This window comes from Ranitomeya imitator, chromosome 6 (assembly GCF_032444005.1).
Source record: "Ranitomeya imitator isolate aRanImi1 chromosome 6, aRanImi1.pri, whole genome shotgun sequence".
Classification (NCBI taxonomy): Eukaryota; Metazoa; Chordata; class Amphibia; order Anura; family Dendrobatidae; genus Ranitomeya; species Ranitomeya imitator.
This window is the reverse complement of record NC_091287.1, coordinates 550658740-550684348: the sequence shown is the minus strand read 5'-3', so window position 1 is coordinate 550684348 and position 25609 is coordinate 550658740. Positions and strand designations below refer to the sequence as shown.

At 44.6% G+C, this 25609-nt stretch overlaps 1 protein-coding gene across 1 annotated transcript in view; it reads right to left on the bottom strand.

Annotated features, from left to right (window-relative positions):
- Positions 1-8680: 8680 nt before the first annotated feature.
- Positions 8681-25609, bottom strand: part of DENND3 (DENN domain containing 3) — a 58049-nt gene continuing 41120 nt past the window's right edge. Inside the window, exons 16-23 of the mRNA XM_069731979.1 lie at positions 17976-18105; positions 16297-16401; positions 13873-14006; positions 13247-13407; positions 12608-12741; positions 10510-10628; positions 10286-10423; positions 8681-9251 (exon numbers count right to left, since the gene is read on the bottom strand). Coding sequence (XP_069588080.1) covers positions 9051-9251; positions 10286-10423; positions 10510-10628; positions 12608-12741; positions 13247-13407; positions 13873-14006; positions 16297-16401; positions 17976-18105 — 1122 coding nt within the window. The 3' untranslated portion in view covers positions 8681-9050. The remainder of the gene's footprint in view (positions 9252-10285; positions 10424-10509; positions 10629-12607; positions 12742-13246; positions 13408-13872; positions 14007-16296; positions 16402-17975; positions 18106-25609) is intronic.

Sequence of the window (25609 nt, the reverse complement as noted above, 5' to 3'; positions counted from 1 at the left end):
TTCTTGTCCTGACTGTTTCTGACTCGGCTCCTCTGACCACTTTGTCGTCACTTGGTGTCACTTGTGCTGCTGCTCAGTGGTGTAAGGCTACGTTCAGATTAGCGTTTCCCGACCCTGCGTCGGGAAACGCAGTGGCGACGCACGCGTCATGCGCCCCTATGTTTAAAGGGAACCTGTCACCTGAATTTGGCGGGACTGGTTTTGGGTCATATGGGCGGAGTTTTCGGGTGTTTGATTCACCATTTCCTTACCCGCTGGCTGCATGCTGGCTGCAATATTGGATTGAAGTTCATTCTCTGTCCTCCATAGTACACGCCTGCACAAGGCAAGATTGCTTTGCGCAGGCGTGTACTATGGAGGACAGAGAATGAACTTCAATCCAATATTGCAGCCAGCATGCAGCCAGCGGGTAAGGAAAGGGTGAATCAAACACCTGAAAACTCCGCCCATATGACCCAAAACAAGTCCCGCCAAATTCAGGTGACAGAGTCCCTTTAACATGGGGGACGCATGCGTTTTTCTTGTTGCGTTTTCCGACACGTGCGTAGTTTTTGACGCTAGCGTCGGACGCAAGAAAATGCAACAAGTTGCATTTTTCTTGCATCCGATTTCGTCAAAAAAACGACGCACGCGTCGCAAAACGCAGCGTTTTTTCGTGCGTTGCGTCGCCGACGCAGCGGCGCGCAACGCTAATCTGAACGTAGCCTTACGCTGTGTGTGCAGCCTCCCTTCCCTCACCAGCATCCCCTGGTGGAGGTTGCACTATACTACACTGCAGCAGCATTACAATGACTTGTATTCCACATTTTCACAAGTTTTTCCCTCTGCAGGCTCTATCTCTGATTTTCAGTTGTCTCTGAGCTAGTGTGTAGAGAGGTTTTAAAAATAGAGGACACACTAACATGAGATTCCTGCTCTCCGGCATCTATTTAGCACATTGTCAAAAGCAACAGCATCTTGGCAGGTATTATACAACAGCACTGAGCAGTGTAGTTGTGAATCCAGCACTGGATATTGATAAAAAACACAGCAACATCATTTCTCTCTTCCTTCCTCTTTCCCTTTGTAATGTTTTTGACAAACAGCAGTAATCTGATTCCTCATTATCTTGGTAGCCTGTCTTATTTAGACCAGAAAGAATATTATCTGTATCTCTGGGTAAATGCAGCATTCAGGAAGAGATGAAAAAGTGTCTCATAGGTGAAGAAGCATATTTCCGTAAAAAAGATATGTTAAAAAGGGTCTTCTGTTCTCTTGTACTATTGATTCACACAAATGACAGCGACCATTTCAGTTCAGCTTCATAATATACCTGGTAAATGAGAAAGTATTGAGCAGATGCTGAAACTTTTATTCCACTTTGTAATTGTTATACACCTACACATTGGGACATAATACCCGGCGGCTGTCAGACTCCTGGATCAGATGACTCACGGCGGCTCAGATACACATTATGGCTGCGCTGTGCTCGTGGCCCATCAGTCAGCGATGGCTCGTCGCAGAGAGGGTGAATCAGGCAGTTGCCAGTCACGCTGAAAGGTGTATGAATATACCATCTGCTCACGTGTGCCACCACCGACTGCAGATGTGTATGGATCACCATGTGCCGTTAGCCATTTTATTGCCGGTGACATCCAAGAAAAAAATAAATAAATTAGGAGTTACTGTTGTCAGGTGTGCAGCTGTAAAACCGGTTCTCTGAGTCATAGAGCAACATAACAGCCAAGAGCGATGTATGGGATCACAAACATGTGTACAACGATGTAAGATGGCTCCGGTGACATCAGCTCATACTCCTGCCTGGCTGTGACCTGAAGTCATCTCCACCGCCATACTGATGAGCGCTGCACTTCAACATGAGATGAACTCCACCCTTTAAAAGCTACTTTGCATAAAACACTTAGCAAACTTGCATTTTTTCTTGACTTTTGCTTTACTCAGTTATAATCTAGTCACATTCAAAGCTGCATTTACTGGTGCAACATGTAGGGTTTAAAAACAGAGGTTAAGTTAAGAGTTTATACTGGAGCATTGGGAATGACTTTCTAGCAACACTCGATTCATGATTATCGTCCTGACTAAACCAGGTATTAATCGACTGAGGGTCGGCTGGCATATAGGCGGTCAGTTAATGCGTGTTGTCGACAAGCGAAAATGAACCCTTAATAAAACAACTTGAGCCAAGTTGTTACTTCGATGTACGGGAAGAAAATAAATAAATAAATCGATTGATAATCAGAACTGTGATTGCAGCTCTTGATGTAACTAAAGCATATCTAATGTGAATTCAAAGTTTAAGATTTGATTACGCGCTCTTCAGTGGTGTGTGTGGACAGGCAGAATTTAATTTTTCTTGGAGCTCACTAATCGGGAAACAGAGCTTCAAAATGAATAAAGAAATCCAAATTTATGAGTATTTTTTTGCTGTTATTTTGTGGCAATACATTGGCCTTGAAACTGCCCCCATTACTGTTCCCTAAAAGAAAATACGAAAATCTTTTTTGCATGACAAGATATCATTAACTCTTTAAAGTCCTTGCATCGTCTCGATTTTTTTTTTTCCACATTTGAAAAACATGTTTTGCAGAGTTTTACCAGTAGATGTCATTTAGAGGTAGGCTATCAATATCATTCAAACATAAGGTAAAAATATGTACAAATTACTTAATGGAAAACTGCAAACATTGTCTAAATCCTAGAAAAAACTAAATCAGAGATCCACCAGTTAAAACAAACTATTAAATGTATTAACAATATGCATAGCAAAAAATACAATTACGGTAAATCAATGTCGAGGGTGAAGACTCAATCAAGTATGAATGGTAACAGGAGTAATTACTATACGGGATAATTGCTAAAATACACACTGTATAGGTAAATAAGGAACTTATTATAGGTGCAAATAAACATATGTCAAGTCACAAGGGTGAAGAGCAAAGATAGTTCAATAGTAAAATGAGATTGCAAGTAGTGATGGGTGAACTCGAACAGTAAAGTTCGGAGTCCGTACCAAACACCCGCTGTTCGAACACTGACACCGAACACAGACTACATCAGGAAGTATTACTGTTCTGGTTCGGCTGCCCGAACACTGGATGCTTGTCACGCTGTCATGTACATGACAGTGCAGCCAACACCGCTTCTGATCGGTGGTGAAATCATCCCCGCCGGTCAGAGAGCCGCGGTTCCCACACTGTCAAAAGACAGCGTAAGCATTCAGCTGTGATCGGAGGTATAAAGTTTACCTCCGGTCACTGGTGTCAGCGGATGGGACTACAGCTCCCATCCAATGCCTGTTGCCGTTAATAACAGGAAGTATTTATTAGCCGACTCCTGCGCTGTAAATAATTTAAAAAAGAAAAAAACAAAATCGTGTGGATTATCCTGTATTTTTGATAACGAGCCAGGCAAAAGTCACAGCTGGGGGCTGCAACCCTCAGCTGTCAGCTTCAAGAAGGCTGGTTATCAAGAATAGAGAGGTCCCTCCCCAATTTTTGACAACCAGCCTTGCTAAATCTGACAGCAGAGGGCTGGTATTCTCAGGCTGGTAAGGGGCCATGTAAATTGACCCCCCCCCCAACCTAAAAATAGCAGCCCACAGCTGCCCAGAAAAGGTACATCTATTAGATGGGCCAATTCTGGAGCTTTGCCCAGCTCTTCCTACTTGCCCTGTAGCGGTGGCAAGTGGGGTTAATATTTGTGGGGTTGATGTCATCTTTGTATTGTCAGGTGACATCAAGCCCACGGCTTAGTAATGGAGAGGTGTCCATAAGACACCTATCTATTTACCCTATAACTATAGGATTAGTAATGAAGACACAGCCAGAATAAAGTCCTTTATTAGAAATAAAACAAAACACAGTTTTACTTTTTTATGGAAATATAACAAACACCGTTATAGTCACCTAAATAAAAATAAACAACAATATCCCTATCCCTCACTTCTCCGTCGTTCTGTCCCACGCCAAAAATCTATGTCTAGGGGATAAACAGTTTTCAACCTGGACAGTGCCAAGATGCAACCGTCCAGGCTGAGAACCACTGGTGACTGAACTGCTGCAAGCGCAGCCTCAGTGACTGGCGGTGACGTCATCAAGGATTCCCTCCGGGAACTGAGGCTGCATTCCCAGCTGGGCTGAACTGCTGTGACCGCGGTGTCACTCTCACGGTGAAAGAGGGAATCTCACCAAGATCACCACAGTTCAGTCCAGCTGGGAATGCATCTTGGTACCGTCCAGGTTGAAAACAGTTTATCCCCCAGACATGGATTACGGCGTGGGACAGAACGACAGAGAGGTGAAGGATATTGCTGTTTATTTTTTATTTAGGTGAGTGTTTGTTATTTTTTAAAAAAAAAAGTTAAACTCTTTTTAGTCTTATTTCTAATAAAGGACTTTATTCTGGCTTTGTCTTTATTTACCATGTAACTATACGATTAGTTTCTTATAGACACCTCTCCATTACTAAGCCGTGGGCTTGATGTCACCTGACAATACAAGGGTGACATCAACCCCACTTGCCACCACTGCAGGGCAAGTGGGAAGAGCCGGGCAAAGTGCCAGAATTGGAGCATCTAATATATGTGTCTTTTCTGGGAGGCTGCGGGCTGCCATTTTTAGGCTGGGGGGGGAGCAATATCCATGGCCCCTTACCAGCCTGAGAATACCAGCCCCCAGCTGTCTGCTTTAGCGAGGCTGGTTGTCAAAAATAGGGGATGGGGGGGGAGGAAGAGACCTCATGCCGTTTTTTTTAAAATTATATACTTAAAATAATTGAAAAATAAGATGTGGGGACCCTCTATTCTTGATAACCAGCCTCGTTGAAGCTGACAGCTGAGGGTTGCAGCCCACAGCTTTGAGTTTTGCCTGGCTGGTTATACATACAGGGAAACCCACATCATTTTTTTGAAGAAAAAAAAATATTTATTTACAGCACAGGAGCCGGCTAATGAATCCTCAGATCATCCGCTCTTGCTCTCACTGTTATTAGCGGAAGCAGACTTCGGATGATGGGAGCAGTAGTACCATCTGCTGACAAGTGACCAGAGGTAAACTTTGTACCCCCGATCACAGCTGTGCGCTCCCGCTGTCTTTTGACCGCGTAGGAACCGCAGCTCTTTGATCGGCGGGGATGATTTCACCGCCAATCAGAAGTGGTGTTTGCTTGCGCTGTCATGCACATGATAGCGCAGCAAACACTGGATGTTCGGGCCCTCCATTCAAGTGAATGGGTCCGGGTTCGGGTACTGTTCTGGTACCCAAACTTTTTGTAACTGTTCGTCCGAACTCGCCGGACCGGAACATCCAGGTGTCTGCCCATCTCTAAGTACAAGCTTAGTATCCTCAATGATTATGAATACCCATTGCCCAGTTTGCCAGACTTCGTGCTTTCAGCCCAGGAGCGCGTTTCACATGTACTTCCTCAGGGAGTTGCAGGCATAAAAAAAAAAATCCCAGATGAAGCCAACGAGAAACACTCAGTGTTGCAGGCACGAAATCTGGCACACAGGGCAATAGCGATGCATAGTTATTGGGGATATTAACCGTATAGTGTCATTTTCACACTACTTTCCATCGCATTTTACTATTGAGCTAGCTTTGCTCTTCACAAATGTGACTTGACATAAGTTTATTTGCACATTTATTGAGTCCTTTATGTACCTAAACCTTGGGTGTCTTAGCAATTATCCTGCATAGTCATTACTCCTGTGTGTATTTTACATTCCCACCTGGGCTGCCCCTCTCCATACACATTGATTTTATTGTATTTTTGCTATGCATATTGTTAATTTGATCGTTTGTATTAATTGGTGGATCTTTGATTCGTAGTTTCTCTAGGATTTATTCATTTTGGGATACGTATATTTTTTTAAATTTTTAAACAGAGGAAAAGGAAAATATAGATCATTTCATCCCTGTCATTTTGGTTACTGCCTACACAGAGCGCAACAGCTGAAGACAAACTTCTCACGACTGCTGTAACTTCTATTCCATTACTAGATTTTTTTTTTCCACACCAAACGCAATGCTGTTAAAATAAGGTGCTATCCTGTTCATATGGCTTGTTATATATACTGCTGTATCATGTATGATTTGTGTTTTACCATCTTTTTTAAATATTGGGGGGAGCAGGGGTATTTTATAATATTTTTTATCTTAATTATACCTTTTTTGTCCATCCAGGTGATTAGAAGATGCAATAATGTGATCGGCTTTTTAATGCTCTGGAATTCTTGGTATTGCTAAGCATTGCGGCCCATTATACTTCCATCTATGGGGCATCGGCTGTCCGGCAGCATAGTAAGCTTGTCTTCAGCAGGCAGTGACCGAAATGACAGATGAGACGATCTTTATTCTGAGCTTTGTCATCTCGACACCTGCAGAGTGCAGCAGCCGATAATATACTCGTCTAGTGTGCTGCGCTCTGCATAGGCAGCAACCGAGATGAGAAAATCACACACAAAAATAAACAAACAGACCAGCATTATATAATTCTGTTTTTACATACTTTTTTAACCCTAACTAGAATTAGCAATAATACTAGCAATAGGGATGAGGAAAGGGGTAATGAAATAGTTACATTAAAAAAAAGTTTTAAAAAAAATGTAAAAAAATAAATGAGTAAATATTTAGGGATTGTACCCCTCTGTCTGATCCCTAGGGCAACAGGTATAGATATTTGCGGCCAGCAGGGCTGTGGAGTCGGAGTGGTGGGCTCGGTGTCATGGAAATTGAGGAGTCGGAGGTTTGGCAGCCAGTCATATCTACCTGCCACGAGGGCGGCCGCACGGGAGGAAATGGGGCGCCGGTGCCATGGGTGCGACCTTGTTGGTGCTTCTAGTAAATTCTTCCCAGTGCCGGATTATTCATTAATTCAAGAAAATAAACAAAAACATGCGAACGTCTCAAACGCATTTATTCACCGTCTGAAGGATTATGTACAACGTCTTATCATCCAAGTGATGACATTTAGTATGAATTACTATTAGAAAATCACATTTTAAATCCCTTGATTGATTTTGACAATTTAGAAAAGAAAAAAAAAACATTTTAAAGAGACAGTACATCATAAAAAAGATGAATATAGAGTAGCAGCATTTATTATAGATAGAGTCTTACTGAACACAGGGGCGTCATCACGGTTCTACATCGCCATCTAATGGTCAGACGTGATAATGCATGATGAGCCGTCATATAATTAAAGGGAAAGCACAGCCTAAAGTGAACTATGGCGCTCTTTTAAATGTCTTAAACCTTCTGCTGCTGCCGTACTTTTATCTGAGGGAATGAATTATGCTGGATTTCCCCCTTTTAATTGTTGCAATCTTTGGTTTCATCACAGGCCGGTAGCACACTAACATAAACCTCATAATTTGGGAATCTTATGTAAACATAGTAAGTACATCAGTAAAATAAATAGTTCTGCAACTTTAACAAAAAAAAAAAAAAAAAACTTAAATGATAAACATCCCTGCTTGCCGTTGGAGTAGGAACATTGATTGCTCATAGCTAAATGAATGGAGCGGAGGTGTGAATGCTGGCCTCCATTCTGCTGGTTATGTTTAGTGCGATTTCCGTTTCTCCCCATCTTCCCGCACCGGCATACAACGTGGCACCTTGTGGACGTCATTGCAAAAATATTTCGTTCTTTCCCATCTAAATCGCCCCAGTGTATCACACTGGTAAGTTAGCGGCAGAGATGTAGCAGAGCAGAGTTTGTCCGGTGCAGTGAAGCCGAATTACCGAAATCCCGCCGTGGTTAAATTATTTGGATGCAGAAGATCGGACGCTCTTGTATGTGGCAAATCTTCCATTTCCAATAAGCAGCAGAGATCAGATTGTCGTACGCAGCAAATCTAAGACAGGCAGAGGTAGCAGAGACGAAATTGTGCAGCACAGTTTCTTATTTGGATATAGCAGGGCTGAGATGCAGAATAATATTTTTGGTTCACCTACGGTTCTAGGTAGCAGCGAACTACAGGAATTATCCGTAGTGCGGAAATTAGTAACGGAATGGTTCATTCCAGAATGGAAACGACAGATCAGTTGTACATCATTTATTGACTGTGCCGGGTGACCTGTCCAGTACAAAGGGTTAAATACGACACCTCCAAGGCCTCAGACCCTATTGCATCTTTTACAGCATCCTTCCCTGGAGTCATAAAAAACAAAAGGGTCTCAGGGAGACCCTCAACCATGTGTAATGAGAGTCTTCCTTTATAAATAAGCCCTTCCTCTTCCCACAAGGCACAATACACAGATATAATATATACACTCATTTATCACTGATTAGTGTAATTATTCGTCCCAGTCTGTAGAGGGCAGTAATGGATTCAGTCCTGGCTCACTAGCAGCAGTTGTACTCCAGAGGACGTTGTACATCCCCTTCATGGTGGTTCTCCAGAGGACGTTGTACATCCCCTTCATGGTGGTTCTCCAGAGGACGTTGTATATCCCCTTCATGGTGGTTCTCCAGAGGACGTTGTACATCCCCTTCATGGTGGTTCTCCAGAGGACGTTGTACATCCCCTTCATGGTGGTTCTCCAGAGGACGTTGTACATCCCCTTCATGGTGGTTCTCCAGAGGACGTTGTACATCCCCTTCACGGTGGTTCTCCAGAGGACGTTGTATATCCCCTTCATGGTGGTTCTCCAGAGGACGTTGTACATCCCCCTTCACGGTGGTTCTCCAGAGGACGTTGTACATCCCCTTCATGGTGGTTCTCCAGAGGACGTTGTACATCCCCTTCACGGTGGTTCTCCAGAGGACATTGTATATCCCCTTCACGGTGGCTCAAGCTTGGTCACTGGGTCTTGACTTTCTCAGATCATGGGGCGAGTCAGAATTCAGGCACCGAGGACTCGATCTCGCCTCCCAAGATCCAAGCTACTCCATGGTCTTGAAATTAGGGGCATTTTCCAGTTTTTGATCCTGGATACCCAATTCTCAGTTGTGTTTGTGGTTCCACCAAGAAGACCAAATCCAAGAACCTTTGACCAAAACTCCAAGGGCCGCTCACGTCATAAGAGGAAGGTGACCATCTGATGGCTTCACTCCACCTTCCATATGGCCACCTTTCCGTCCTGATCTCCGGACCCGCTCAGGACGTACCTGTCCTCCGCAGAACACAAGGACTTCACTACATCGATATGAGCGACCAGCTCCTTCTCCACCGACTTCTTCTCTGCATCGATGACGTAGATCTTCCCTTTCAACTTTCCCTGTGATATCCCCCTGCTGCCGACCCAGATCTGTGAAGATACAGAGGAAGCCTTATTAAGGGGAGGACTCCATCCATGGTGCCGGCCACCTAGCTGATCACATAGATCTACACACATCAGATGAAGCTGGGGATATTTATGGGCAGGAATAATTCATGGTCCCCAATAGAAGACCCCCCACCTCGCGATGACGTCGATATTTCCTAACACATTCCCCCAAAATCTATCGAAAAATGTGCTGAAAATGGGAAAATAATTCCAAGTGTGAGGAATAAAAAAAAATTGCAATTCTATCATTGATTTTTCGATCTTATTTCATGGTGTTCACAGTGCGGTAAAAGTGACCCGGCAGCGCGATTCTCCAGGTCACTGAGAACACGGCGAAACCAAACACGTGTAGTTTCCTTTATACTTCAATATAATAAAAAAGAAAAGCTGAATTTCCTTAAGGAAAAAAATAGTTTTTTGTCACCATTTTTGGCGAACATACATTTTGGGCAGATGGAGCAGTGCGGGGGGGTTGTTTTTTTTTAAAATCTTTATTATCATTATTTTGGCGAACATACATTTTGATTATATGGGTTTTGTTTTGGCGGGATATTCGGTGTACATTTTCATTTTTTTACTTAATTTTTTGGTGGTGAAATATTATATATATATATATATATATATATATATATATATATATATATATATATATATATATATATATACACACATACACACACACACACACACACATTTTCTTATTTATTGTATATTTTAAACATTTGTTTTCTCTCTCGTGGGTTGTGCCTGGTACTGCAACTCAGCTCTACTGAAAACAATATGAGGGTGAGCTGCAATACCAGACACGACCTGTGGACGAGTGTGGCGCTGTTTTTCTAATTCTGTGCAACTTTTTGTATTTAATCAATTGGCTAAGTGCAAAACAAGTGATGTGTAGATGAGTAGATGATTGGGGTATATGGGCCCCTGCAGCTGCTGACCCCCAACTATAACCTGATCACCAAATACTCAGCACCCCTACGACCTCCACCTGTGGGCAATCGGCCCCTTAGTACCTGTTGTTTCACTTTCAGTATGCACGTGATGACGGCGCAGTCCTGCAGGAGGATCTTGTGCGGGGGTCTGGAGAACTCCCTTGTGTCGAACACGCAGACCTCATTGCCACCTTTACACGACACCCACAGCTGGGACTTCTACGTACGGAGAAATAATGAAGAGGTCAGTGACCACAAGATTACACAGGCCCATGCCCACGTATGTGGCGTATCCAGTGCCGCACCTCTGGGAAGAGCTGGATGGCGTAGAAAGTGGAGCTCATTTTCCGCAGGTTCTCTGTAATTTCCAGCTTTAAACAGTAGTCCTTTCTTTTGTTGGTTACAAAAACTAAATCTTTTGTACCTGGAAAGGGTTAAAAAAAGAAAAGGTAAAGATATTTTTATATCAGTTAAAGCTCCCACTTCCTGATACAGAGCTCCAAAGCCTCTGCATAAAAAAAAATAATCTTTTAACGTCTTATGTGCAGCCACCACTAGGGGGAGCTCACTGGAGGAGGAATTGATAATGGGTGTTTTATAAATGTGTATACGGAGTGCTCCCCCTAGTGGCAACTGCAGCAAGCAAGATATTTATTTGTCATCTTTACATTCATACAGCAGATTTGGGGCTTTGTTTTAACCCCTTTGTGCAGAAAAAAGGCTTAGGAGATGAACCGCTCCACACAGTGCAGGTGCTGGAAGTGACATGCAGCATATATATTTTTTTATTTTTTTTCCCCCATGACAAAGATAAAATAAAAAAATAAATAAATAATATCCCTGCATTGTAAAAGTCAGATTTATGCAATTATTTATCCCATTAAGTAAATGCTATAAAGATGGGGAGGGGGGGACCAAAATTGCAGTGTTCTTATGGTTTTGTCTTTTCAGTCATCACGCTTTCCCCAAAAAAATGTAATAAAACATAAAAAGATCATATGTACCTCAAATTTGTACCAATAAAAAAATAAATAAATAAGTTACGGGTCTTTGAGACACAAACCGAGTTTTTTTTAAGCCAGTAAATTAATACAAAAATCAATATTTATATTTGACAGCATCATAATTGCACTGACTTGAAAACAATCATGAAACCGGGTCAACTTTCTCGAATAATGAACATCCCAAAAAAAAAAAAAAAAAAAAAAAATGCGGAATGAGATTATTTTTTCTTACTACTTCACTATATTTGGAATTTTTCTCTGTACATTTTATGGTGAAATAAATGTTGAGATTCTAAACTATATCTCATCCCACCAGAAATGATCCCCCCCAAACAGCTTTGTTGATTTAATCAGCTGTCATGTGCCTTTAACAGCCGCGGGTGGACAGCAGGATGTAAGAGGGAATGAAGCGCTTCCTGCCCCCACATCATGTGATCACAGGACGCCGATAGGTTGGCCTGACAGCCAGGGGTCTGCCGGCCGCCATTAATAGCATATCACGATTTCTGCTACATACTGATGTGTATAGCCCAAGCGATCGGATGAACGCAGCTTTAAATTCCCTAAGGAAAACTATTAAATAAAGTTAAAAAAAAGTTTTTAAAAATATGGAAAAAAAAAACAACTAAAAAACGAAGTTCAAATCACCCTCCTTTTGCCCCATTGAAAATAAAACAATAATTAAAAAAAAAAAACAACATATTTGGTATCGCTGTATTCAGAAATGTTCAATCAAAATATAAAATAAAATTAATCAGATTACTACTTTTACCAATGAGAGAAAAAAAAAAAATCAAAACTCCGGAATTACAGTTTTTTGGTCTCCGCTGCAACATTACAATAAGAGACGATCAAAACATTGCGTCTACCTCAAAATGGTATCGATAAAATATCAGTTTTTGGCGCAAAAACTAAACCCTCACCCGGCCACAGATCCTGAAAAATGGTGACATAAGCAAAATCTTTATTCATACAAATTTCAGAGGTTTTTTCACCAGTTTGGTATCTGCGTACTCGTACTAACCTGATGAATCGTATTTGCCTGGTCAGTTTTACCATATAGTGAACATGGTGAATAAAAGATTAAAAAAAAACTATTGTGAAATTGCACTTTTTTTGCCATTTGGAAGTACAACTTGTCCAATTAAAAAAAAAAAAAAAAAAAAAGTGTCCTCATAAGACTATAGTGACGGAAAAATAATAAAAATGAAGAAGTTATGGCTCTTGGCAGAAGTGGAGGAAAAAATGAAAAAGAGACGAGAAAAGGTAGAAGAGCAATTTCCTAGCGTCTATGAGTCTCCCAGGTAATATTTGGAGGCTGCTCCTTCCATTCTATCACCAGAGGACTCCCCCATAAGTGCACAGTGGCTCCGGGGGTCTCGGACCCTGCGCTACTCACAGTACAGCAGCAGATCGTTGTGCAGCTTCATAGACGTAATGTCCTGATGCTGAAGCTGGAAGCGGTGCTGAATCTTCAGGGTGCCGACGTCCCACACGAGGACCCTCCCGTCTGTGCTGCAGGAGTACGCAAGACTATAAAACGCCAGAATGGAGAAAGTCAGATGTAACACCGTGCTCACGTATAATATTGGTAGTTTGTTATAATGTATCAGTGCAGGAAAAGTATCAGACTGGATACAAACCCTCAGCTCTGGAGAGTATATGGCTTATTCTGAAAAAGGTTGGCAGTCCGTGGCCGCTGGACCAAAGCCCTGCAAACCTGCCAGCATCCCCAGCACGTCTTCTGATTAGTAGGTCCAACGTGACTTTATAAGGACGCTGCGCTGCAACCATGACGTCACCTACTAATAAGAGGCGCTGCAGATACCGGCACATCTCTTGTCCAGCGGCCATAGACTATGAATGCAGCTGCTGGATCAGGGTCCTGCAAATCATTTTTCTAAATATTTTAGCCTCTGCAAGCAGAGATCTAGAAAACAATGAGATAAGGTAGCTGCTGAAACTCTGTAGTAAAATGTGTAGTAAGCTTCTAAATGGGGTGTAATTCCCCATAACACAAGCAGGGGGAGCTCCTCACCTCTTTTGCTTGTCGCTGCCGTCCATGACAATGTCCACTAGCTCCCCCTGGTGGTCGTTCAGCTGTTTATTGCAGGACATGCTGTGTGTATTGATGATGTAGATCATTGAGTCACTGGATCCAATCCACACCTGATTCTGCTCAACTCCCACCATGCACCTCTAGGGGGAAACACAGGTTTCGTCAAAGGCATAAAAACTGGATAGTGTGAGTTCGGAAAGTGAAATTTTGTCTTCTACTCTAGTCACAACCAGAGCTGCATGCACAATTCAATGCCTGCGGGGAGCAACGGGAATGTGCGGGGTAATATGTTATATCAGCTACGCACAGGCGGACTGCTGCCGGCAAGAGGCAGCAGAATGGTTGGTGCAGCTTTAGATGTGACTGGAGTAGATAGGATACATTTTATAATCAAGGTAAGTGAAGCAAAGCATTGGAAACTGTGCTCCGTACTCAGTACAGCTGTAACGTGAAACCGTGCTCCGTATTCAGTACAGCTGTAACGTGAAACCGTGCTCCGTACTCAGTACAGCTGTAACGTGAAACTGTGCTCTGTATTCAGTACAGCCGTGCTTATAAGTGGGGTATGTCCCCCCGAGCTGCGCCCATCTCTGCCAGCAGCTCACCAGTTTGGCGCTTCCCACTTTAAGGCAATGTTGCTGGATGGACCAGGTGGAGGCGTTAAATATAACCACTTTTCCCTCGCCCAGGGCACACCACAGTTTGGGGCAGTCGTCTCTCAGCGAGGCGTCGAGTTGTCCTAGAAAAGAAACGTAATGATCCACCACGAACCACACATTAGCGAATGCAGCCACATTGAGTGGTTTTATAGAACACGCTTTTATCTTAACGTTGAGGTTGTTGTGCGATGTCCAATGTGCTGGAAGATCTCCAGATATCTCTATGTATCAGTCATTAGGCCTATCAAGAATAAGAACTTTTGAGACACTTAGGCAGAGGAAATCCTCCCAGATAGAAGTGCAGCCTGTGGTCACCATTTGATTATCTACCTCCCATTCAGCAGATCCGAAATCCCAAAATAGTACAGGGGCTTATTTGGTGCTGGAATATTGTGTTTGGGGGGTAAATTGGTGACAAACCTGAGAATAATGATTAGATGCATACAGCTGTGCTCAAAAGTTTACACACCCCGGCAGAATTTTTGCTTTCTTGGCCTTCTGTCAGAGAATTTGAATGATAACACTTAAACTTTTTCTCCACTCATGATTAGTGGTTGGGTGAAGCCATTTATTGTCTCACTACTGTGTTTCACTCTTTTTAAAACATAGTGACAACCCAAAACATCCAAATGACCCTGATAAAAAGTTCACATACCCCATTTCTTAATACGGTGTATTGCCCCCTCTAACATCAGTGACAGCTTGAAGTCTTTTGTGGTAGTTGTGGATGAGGTTCTTTATTTTCTCAGGTGGTAAAGCTGCCCACTATTCTTGGCAAAAAGCCTTCAGTTCCTGTAAATTCCTGGGCTGTCTAGCATGAACTGCGCGCTTGAGATCGCCCCAGAGTGGCTCAATGATACTGAGGTCAGGAGACTGAGATGGCCACTCCAGAACCTTCACCTTGTTCTGCTGCAGTCAATGACAGGTCAACTTAGCCTTGTGTTTTGGATCGTTGTCATGTTGGAACGTCCAAGTACGTCCCATGCCCAGATTCCAGGGTGATTATTGCAAATTTGCCTCCAGTATTTGCTGATAACGTGCTGCATTCATCTTTTCTTCTACTATGACCAAATTTCCTGTGTCTTTGTAGCTCACACATCGCCAAAACATCAGCGATCCACCTCCGTGCTTTACAGTAGGAATTGTGTTCCTTTCATCATAGGCCTTGTTGACCTTTCTCCAAATGTAACGTTTATGGTTGTGGCCAAAAAGTTCAATTTTGGTCTCATCACTCCAAAGTACTTTGTTCCTGAAGTTTTGTTGCTTGTCTCTTTCCTGTTTTGCATATTGTAGGTGAGATACTTTGTGACATTTGCGCAGTAATGGCTTTCTTCTGGCGACTCGACCATGCAGCCCATTTTTCTTCTCCTCCTTATTGTGCATCTTGAAACAGCCACACTGCTAGTTTGCAGAGAGTCCGGTATTTCAGCTGATGTTATTTGTGGGTTTTTCTTTGCATCCCAAACAATTTTCCTGGCAGTTGTTGATGACATTTTTGTTGGTCTACCTGACCGTGGTTTTGTATTTACAGAGCCCGATTTTCCATTTGTTAATAACAGTGTGAATGCTGCTGACTGGCATTATCAATTCCTTGGATATTTTTTTGTATCCCTTTCCTGTTTTATACAGTTCCACTACCTTTTCCCTCAGATCCATTGACAATTCTTTTGCTTTCCCCATAAATCACAATCCAGAAACGTCAGTGGCTGGATGAAAGATGCAAGAGTCTGTCTGTATTCTAGAAACTCACTCAGCTTTTATGCACACACAGGTGAGGATGTTACCTTTAGCAGCCATTCAAACCCAGTTGCGTCAACTTCTGTGCATGTTATCAAATATCAAAATCACCTGAGTATTTGAACTTTTGATCAGGGTCATTTTGATGTTTTGGGTCGTCGATATGATTTAAAAAGAGAAAACACAATAGTTTGACAAATTGCTTCACCCAACCACTAACCATGAGTGGAGAAAAAGTTTTGGTGTTATCATTCATATTTTCTGAAAAAAGGCCAAGAAAGCAAAAATTTTGCCGGGGTATGTAAACTTTTGAGCACATCTGTCTATAGGTCAATGTCAATGTGCTGCTTATAAAGCAATATAGTGTTTTTCAGAAAATATAGTTCGTTTGCTGTTGGTAAAGCTTTATTTTTTGAGTGGCCACTGCCCCATTCCAGGATCGGCAGGGGTCCCAGCATTTGGACCCCCAACAATCAGCAAGTTTCCACTTATCCCGAGGATGGTGATGACTTCCCACAATGGGAAACCCCTTTCAAGATGAAGACCTAATGAATCGTAGACAGACTGAATGACACTGACAAGCCGTTTGAATTTTTTTTTTTTTGCCGGAGACCCAGTCACAGAGACACTCACCGGGGGTGTAGAGTAGGACATCAACTGCCTGCGGGACAGTCTCCCCCGCACAAGGGTTAATCCTGTGCTTCAGCGTCTCAGCCGTTGTCATTGGAATGGTGGAAACTGTGGATCAAAGCAGATTGTTACCATTAGAAAGGACCGCGAACACCTGGTGGGTAAGGCAGACTGTGAGCCCTCGCGGGCAGGGTCCTCCCTCCTTATGTACTCGTGTGCCTTGTTATCTGCTCATGTTTAATGTATTTGTCTATATTTGCCCCGTATTCACATGTAAAGCGCCATGGAATAAATGGCGCTATAAAAATGTATAATAATAATAATAATAATAATAAAAGGCGATAAACAATTCTGCAATTTTTATAAAATCCCCTAAGAACAGGAGAAAATATTTGAAAAATAAAATTGAAAAAAAAGGTATTACTAAATGAAATTAAAAAGAAAAAAAAAAAAAAGTTCAAACTAGTCTTTACCGAATCCAAATAAAAAAAAAAAGAAAACAGCAGCAATTCTATGTCCATAAACATTTCTGAAATATAATATTAAGCCCATGTGGTACATTTTGTAAAAAAGGGGGAAAAAATGAAGCCAGAAATTAGTTTTTTTTTTGTTTCTTTGCCTTATTTTAAATAGAGGAATTAAAAAACATCAAAAAGTCATATGTACCCAAAATTGTACCTAGATAAACAATAGGTAGTCGTGAAATATTACACACAAAAAAAAAACCAAAACACCTTTATATATTAGGAATCACATTAACTGTACTAACCTGCACAATCTTTTATTACTCACCATTTTACCCCACTTAGAATTTTATTCTCATTTTTCAGTAAATTTTAATGATAAAAATGAATAGTGGCATTCAGAACTAGACCTCGTCGTGCATAAAAGAAGTCCTGAAACGGCTGTGCTCATGTATAAAAAAAAATAAATTGCAAAAGCATTGGAAATTAGAAAAACAAGGCTGCTTTCTATGGAATTGGCACGTTCCATAGATATACCAGCTCCCACCCATGTAATGTTGCAGGAATGTCCAACACTACAAATTCTTGAAAAGAGAAAAACGAAGGCACTCACCAGTCTTCCAAAAGATTCCTTCATTGACACCAACTCCAGATAAAATTCATGGCCGGGGGAGAGGGAGCCGAAGCTCGTGTGAGCAGAGGGGGACGACGGTCGTTTCGCGCTGTGCCTGCGCTTCTACGGGACCTGTAGAAGCTCAGGCACAGCGCGAAACGGCCATCGTCCCCTCTGCTCACACGAGCTTCGGCTCCCTCTCCCCCGGCCATGAATTTTATCTGGAGTTGGTGTCAATGAAGGAATCTTTTGGAAGACTGGTGAGTGCCTTTGTTTTTCTCTTTTCAAGAATTTGTGGACAATAGACTGTCATTTCTGAAGAGCCCCGAAGTCCCATGTTATTACGGTTGTTGGAGAGTGACATCTAGTAACACATTTGTTACCACCCGAAGTTGGTCTAATAGGGACCTGATTGTTAGGGGCAGTGCCGCTCAATTCTCTGCTTTTCAGACTCTATTGTATGTCCAACACTACCCTGGGTTTTTTTGTTTTTGTCTTTTTTTAAATGCTGCCACGTTGTCTTTTAAATCCTGGACAACCCTTTTAATACTGTAGCATTGCCTTCAGGTGTTACAGGTCCGCTCTGCAGAAACCATGCTCCTCACCTTCATTCCGCATCTTGTCGAAGTAGGACAGCTTGGACGCAGCATAGATTGACTTTGCCGTCTGCAGAGCCCCCACCACGGCGTTCATGAGCAGGACATTGGTCAGCGCCTCCTGGATGTACTGAGGGTCCTGTGTAAAAGGTAAGAAGCAGAGGTCATCATCACCAGTAACCTCAGCTGTAGAGACCCCCCCAAGCCCTAGGAACATGTTCTGCTCTCCATTGCATTAGGGATAATTGGAGATATAGGGATTTTTGTGTACTCACCGTAAAATCCTTTTCTCCGAGCCACTCATTGGGGGACACAGAACCATGGGTGTATGCTGCTGTCGCTAGGAGGCTGACACTAAGTTGAGACAAAAAAAGTTAGCTCGTCCCCTGCAGTATACACCCTCATGCTGGCTTCCTGAGACCCAGTTCAGTATAACATGTCAGAGTAAGCCAAAAAAGAAACGAGCCATAAGGCTAACAGGGTGGGTGCTGTGTCCCCAATGAGTGGCTCAGAGAAAAGGATTTTACGGTGAGTACACAAAAATCCCTATTTCTCTTTTGCCACATTGGGGGACACAGAACCATGGGACGTCCCAAAGCAGTCCTTGGGTGGGGAACAACAAACAACATAACCAAATAACTCTGTATACCAATTGACTATAAGTGCGCAATGGCCGCTTGCAGAATACGTCTGCCAAGGGCCGCATCCTCAGAAGATTGAGTGTGGACATTGTAGTGCTTTGTGAAAGTATGCAGGCTGGACAACGTTGCGGCCTTGCAAACCTGCTCTGCCGACGCCTGGTGCCGAATGGCCCAGGAAGCACCCACCGACCGAGTTGAGTGTGCCCTAATCCCCGCCGGGATAGGTCTGCCCCTGACCCGATAAGATTCTTGAATAGCTGATCGGATCCATCTGGCTATCGTGGCTTTAGAAGTGGCTAAACCCTTTCTGTGACCCTTCGGGAGCACAAAGAGGGAGTCCGATTTGCGGAAGGGGGCAGTCCTAGAAATGTACCTCCGGAGAGCCCTTACCACGTCCAAGGTGTGAAGGGCCTTTTCAACCCTATGTCTTGGCTGTGGACAGAAGGAGGGAAGAACGATATCTTCATTAAGGTGGAAGGATGAAACCACCTTGGGAAGAAAAGACGGAGATGGGCATAGGACCACTTTGTCCTGGTGGAAGGTAAGGAAGGGCGCCCGGCAGGACAGTGCGGCCAACTCTGAAACTCGCCTGATAGAGGTTACTGCCACAAGGAAGGCAACCTTCCAGGAGAGAACAGTCAGCGAGACATCTTGCAGAGGTTCAAAAGGGGACTCCTGAAGAACACTCAGGACCAAATTGAGATCCCAGGTCTCTAACAGCATTCTATAGGCGGGTACTACGTGGGAGACCCCCTGAACAAAAGTCCTGACTTGCAAGTTAGCAGCAATCTTATGTTGGAACAACACGGATAATGCCGAGATCTGACCCTTGAGGGAGCTGAGCGCCAGACCGGAATCCAAGACGGACTGGAGAAATTCCAGAATGGAGGGAACCGAAAAAACGAGAGAAGAAGGCTTTCCAAGTGCAGTGATAGATGCGAGCGGAAGACGTCTTGCGAGCGCTTATGGTGGCAAAGACTTGCTGGGAGAAACCAATCTGAGTTAGGATCCAGGCTTCAACAGCCAAGCCATTAAACGTAGGGCCCCTGAGCTCTGGTGGTAGATCGGCCCTTGGCGAAGCAGATCTGGGCGATCTGGTAGCTGCCAGAGGACGTCGGAGACAAATTGAACTAGCTCCGCGTACCACGAGCGACGTGGCCAATCTGGGGTGACTAGGATCAAAGGAACCCCCTCCATCTTGATTTTCCGGATAACCTTCGGTAGTAAGGGAAACAGAGGAAACACGTACGGGAAGTGGAACGGATGCCATGGGGATATCAGATCGTCCACCCCGATGGCCTTGGGATCCCGAGAATGTGCTATGAAATTGGGAACTTTTGCGTTCAGTCTGGATGCCATCAGATCCACATCCGGAGTCCCCCAGCGAAGGCAAATCTGCTGGAAGACCTCCGGATGGAGTTGCCACTCCCCCGAGGCGAGACCCTGACGGCTGAGAAAATCCGCTGCCCAGTTCTCGACACCTGGAATGTGCACTGCAGAAATGATGGAGCGGATGTTCTCGGATCAACGGAGAATGTGGGAGACCTCCCACATCGCCGCCCTGCTGCGGGTACCCCCTTGGTGGTTTATGTACGCCACCGCTGTGACGTCTGATTGAATGCGAATAGGGTGACCTGCAAGGAGGGAATGGAAGCGTCTCAGGGCAAACCTGATGGCTCAAATCTCTAAGATGTTTATCGGAAGTCTCGACTCCAGAGACATTCAACGCCCCTGGGCAGTGTGGTGGCGAAATTCTGCTCCCCAACCGTTCTTCAACTATATCAATAGTAAAAGAATAAAAACTGAAAATGTAGGCCCCTTAAAAAATAGTGAGGAAAGAATGGTTGTAGATGACGAGGAAAAAGCTAACATATTAAACACCTTCTTCTCCACGGTATTCACGGTGGAAAATGAAATGCTAGGTGAAATCCCAAGAAACAATGAAAACCCTATATTAAGGGTCACCAATCTAACCCAAGAAGAGGTGCGAAACCGGCTAAATAAGATTAAAATAGATAAATCTCCGGGTCCGGATGGCATACACCCACGAGTACTAAGAGAACTAAGTAATGTAATAGATAAACCATTATTTCTTATTTTTAGTGACTCTATAGCGACTTGGTTTGTTCTGCAGAACTGGCGCATAGCAAATGTGGTGCCAATATTCAAAAAGGGCTCTAAAAGTGAACCTGGAAATTATAGGCCAGTAAGTCTAACCTCTATTGTTGGTAAAATATTTGAAGGGTTTCTGAGGGATGTTATTCTGGATTATCTCAATGAGAATAACTGTTTAACTCCATATCAGCATGGGTTTATGAGAAATCGCTCCTGTCAAACCAATCTAATCAGTTTTTATGAAGAGGTAAGCTATAGGCTGGACCACGGGGAGTCATTGGACGTGGTATATCTCGATTTTTCCAAAGCGTTTGATACCGTGCCGCACAAGAGGTTGGTACACAAAATGAGAATGCTTGGTCTGGGGGAAAATGTGTGTAAATGGGTTAGTAACTGGCTTAGTGATAGAAAGCAGAGGGTGGTTATAAATGGTATAGTCTCTAACTGGGTCGCTGTGACCAGTGGGGTACCGCAGGGGTCAGTATTGGGACCTGTTCTCTTCAACATATTCATTAATGATCTGGTAGAAGGTTTACACAGTAAAATATCGATATTTGCAGATGATACAAAACTATGTAAAGCAGTTAATACAAGAGAAGATAGTATTCTGCTACAGATGGATCTGGATAAGTTGGAAACTTGGGCTGAAAGGTGGCAGATGAGGTTTAACAATGATAAATGTAAGGTTATACACATGGGAAGAAGGAATCAATATCACCATTACACACTGAACGGGAAACCACTGGGTAAATCTGACAGGGAGAAGGACTTGGGGATCCTAGTTAATGATAAACTTACCTGGAGCAGCCAGTGCCAGGCAGCAGCTGCCAAGGCAAGCAGGATCATGGGGTGCATTAAAAGAGGTCTGGATACACATGATGAGCGCATTATACTGCCTCTGTACAAATCCCTAGTTAGACCGCACATGGAGTACTGTGTCCAGTTTTGGGCACTGGTGCTCAGGAAGGATATAATGGAACTAGAGAGAGTACAAAGGAGGGCAACAAAATTAATAAAGGGGATGGGAGAACTACAATACCCAGATAGATTAGCTAAATTAGGATTATTTAGTCTAGAAAAAAGACGACTGAGGGGCGATCTAATAACCATGTATAAGTATATAAGGGGACAATACAAATATCTCGCTGAGGATCTGTTTATACCAAGGAAGGTGACGGGCACAAGGGGGCATTCTTTGCGTCTGGAGGAGAGAAGGTTTTTCCACCAACATAGAAGAGGATTCTTTACTGTTAGGGCAGTGAGAATCTGGAATTGCTTGCCTGAGGAGGTGGTGATGGCGAACTCAGTCGAGGGGTTCAAGAGAGGCCTGGATGTCTTCCTGGAGCAGAACAATATTGTATCATACAATTATTAGGTTCTGTAGAAGGACGTAGATCTGGGGATTTATTATGATGGAATATAGGCTGAACTGGATGGACAAATGTCTTTTTTCGGCCTTACTAACTATGTTACTATGTTACTATGAGACTGGCGTCAGTAGTCACCACCAGCCAGTGAATTGGGAAAAAGGAGCTTCCCTGGCTGAGAGATGATTCCATTGTCCACCATTTGAGCGCTTGCCTGATCCGCAGGGACAGAGGACATGGCCGATCGAGGGATAAGGGACTCCTGTCCCAATTGTCTAGCAGAGCCTGTTGTAAGGGGCGGAGATGCAGTTGGGCGAAGGGGGCCGCTTTCATTGCAGCCACCATTTTCCCCAGGATCCTTATAGCAAACCGAGTGGAATGCGGAAAAGGATGACAAAGTGTCCGGGTTCCCTGCTGGAGCACTTTGGCCTTGGACCGAGGAAGCAGGACCAGCCCCTTGGACATGTCCAGGATCATGCCTAGGAAGGAGATCCGCTGGGTTGGAACGGGGGAAGACTTGTCCAAGTTTATCAGCCAGCCCAGGCGTGAAAGAGTATCCAAGGTAATGCGGACGCATGTGTTGCAGGCATGATAGGACGGGCCTTTGATCAGGAGGTCGTCTAAGTATGGCAACACGACCTCTCCTCGGGAGTGAATGGCCATGACCACCACCATGACCTTTGTGAATACCCTGGGCGCGGTGGCAAGGCCAAAGGGTAAGGCCGTGAATTGAAAATGGTCCTCCTGGATGGCAAAACGCAGGAACCTTTGATGTGGCGGGAAGACTGGGATATGGAGATAAGCATCTTTGATGCCTATTGATGCTAGAAACTCTCCATTGAAGAGATGACCGACCGGAGGGATTCCATCCAGAAGTACCGGACCTTTTGCATACTTGTTTAGGAGCTTAAGATCCAAAATAGGGCGCACCGTCCCGTCCTTTTTTGGAACGACGAAGAGGTTTGAGTAAAAACCTCTGAATCTCTTGTGTTCTGGATCTGGAACAATGACGCCGTTTTGGCGGAGAGTTTCGATGGCGCAGTGAAGTGCATGAGTCTGAGCTCCTGAACTTGGGAGACGAGAGAGAAAAAACCGTGCCGGAAGGGAGGCGGAGAAATCTATTTTGTAACCAGAAGACACCAGGTCTTTGACCCATTCGTCGTGGACGATGGAAAGCCAGACATGTTGAAAAAGAAGCAGGCGTCCGCCTACTTTGGTGGTGTCGACCGGAAAACTCCCCGAGTCATAGTGAAGGGAACCTGGAGGGTCTGGTTCCCCTGGTTCTGGGTTGCCTAGGCTTACCTTGTCAGGACTGATTCGGCCTGTATTAGGGCCGAGGGTCTCCCTCTGTACGTGGAGATCGTTCTGATCTGGACGGGGTTGTGGAGGGGAACCAGAATGGGCTACTGCGAAAATGTTGCTGCCGCTGAAAAGTAGTCCTAGGCCTGTGCTGTGGGAGGAATTTGCTTTTTCCTCCTGTAGCATCGGAAATAAGCTGGTCTAATTTTTCTCCAAACAGACGTCCGCTCTGAAAAGGCGGAGAAATCAAAGACTTTTTAGAAGAGGAATCTGCACGCCACTCCCTAAGCCATAGTGCTCTTCTAATGGTGACAGCGTTTGAGGCAGCAATTGCAGCACAGTTCGCGGCATCTAAAGACGCATACATAACATAGTCTCCGGCCATGGAAATTTGTTTGGCGAGATCCGCAGCCTCAGACGGAAGAGCCTGGTCCTGAATGGATTTTGCAAGGGCATCTGCCCAGAAAACCATTGCTTTTGCGACCCATGCCGCAGCGAAAGAAGGGGATAGAGAGGAACCTGAGGCTTCGTACACAGAGAGCAAGGGAATCTATTTGACGTTCTGTGGGATTTTTAATCGAAGCCCCATCAGGTACGGATAAAAGCATTTTGGTAGCCAAACACGACACCGGAGGATCCACTAATGGAGGTTCCGTCCAATCTTTGACAAGATCTGCGGAAAAGGGATACTTCGCGTAAAGCGCTTATCCGGTCGCTCCCTGTGTCGCCGGACTACATCTAAAAAGTCCGGATGCGAGGCGAACACCATATGGGATCGCTTGTTTTTTTTTTTTTTTAAAAAGATACAGCATGATCCGCAGCCGAATTAGGGTCATCATTAACCTTTAGCACGTGATTGACAGCTTCAATGAGGGAATCCACAGTCGATTGAAACTCCGGAGAATCTGGGTCCAAGGATGCCTCAGACTCATACTCAGAGTCATGATCGCTTTAAACCCCTGGAGAGGGTGAGCGAGAAGTGGAGCTACCAGAGGCTGAATGGCGTGGTGAATGCTCAGGAGAGGTAGTGCGGATCCGTTTTTTTCAGGTGAGAGCGGCTCCTGCTGGCCGATGATTCCCCTGTAAGGGAGGGGTCTCTTAACCCAGGTAGACGAGTGCCCTGATCCGCAGAGGGGTCTTGAAGGGATTCAATCGCTTTGGCCAGCGAAGCCATGGATTGTGACAGTGATGCGGCCCACTCAGGGGGCTAGATACACTGGGGTCGGTAGCGGCGGAGGGCTCCTGAGCACATTGGGCATTACAGGCTGAGCAGAAAGGGGACCTTTGAGGCCGAGAGAGAGGAGCTTGGCAGGTGGAGCACGCTGTGAAAAATGTGGTATGTACTTTTGCAGTCTTTTTAGCTTTTGACTGCGACATGATGTACCCCAATATAAGTAAAAAACACTGCTAGTGGAAGCGATGTGGGGTAAAACTGCAGGGAAGCACCTAGTGCAGTCTCCTTACTCAGGTCCTGTGTCCCGCAATCTGATGAGGTGGTGCTGAGTATAGGGAGACCGGCATCCAGGGCTGCTGAGACGTGCAGAAGGTGGCCGGAGCAGAACGGTGCTTTGCTGGGGGGAAAGATGGCTGCCGAGAGCTGGGAGGTAGTCTCGCAAGGAGTGAGAAGCGCCAGGTCTGTGGGAGGAGCCACAAAAGTGATGTGAGCAGTGGGCGGGACTTATCGAGGATGCAGCCTGCACTAGGCCAAAGCCGGGGACTAAATTTATGGCTACGGCCGGCACGCACCCGCGGACCGCCGAGAAGATGCCCCGGAACCCTGGGAAGTCCCTGCCACTATGGAGCCCTCCTATAACCGCCAGAAAACAACCCCTCCCGGGTGGCACTTACCCCGATATGAAGGGGATAGCAGATGCAGCAGGTCAGAGCTGTGCCCGGGGTAGCCAGGACGGTGCAGGGTTGGGGGAGCCTCCATCCACCAACCCCTTAAAAGGGAGGTGGAGAGGAACCGTCCGCCTCCTTCCATCATCCGCTTTGTTCAGTGGTGATGCAGTGGGGGCTGCACGGACGCCACGATGGGGGGTGCCTCTGAACATCCAAGGGTATAACCTGGTGGGCAGTGCAAAATGTCCGGTAATAGGCCTGGCTGCAGAGGAGGATACGTGGAGGTGACACTCCATGTGCTCGTCTGTTAAGCGATGCGGGGAGTTCGGTGCCCTTGAAGGGGTCAGTCGCCCTAAAAAAAAAAAAAAAAAAAACAGCC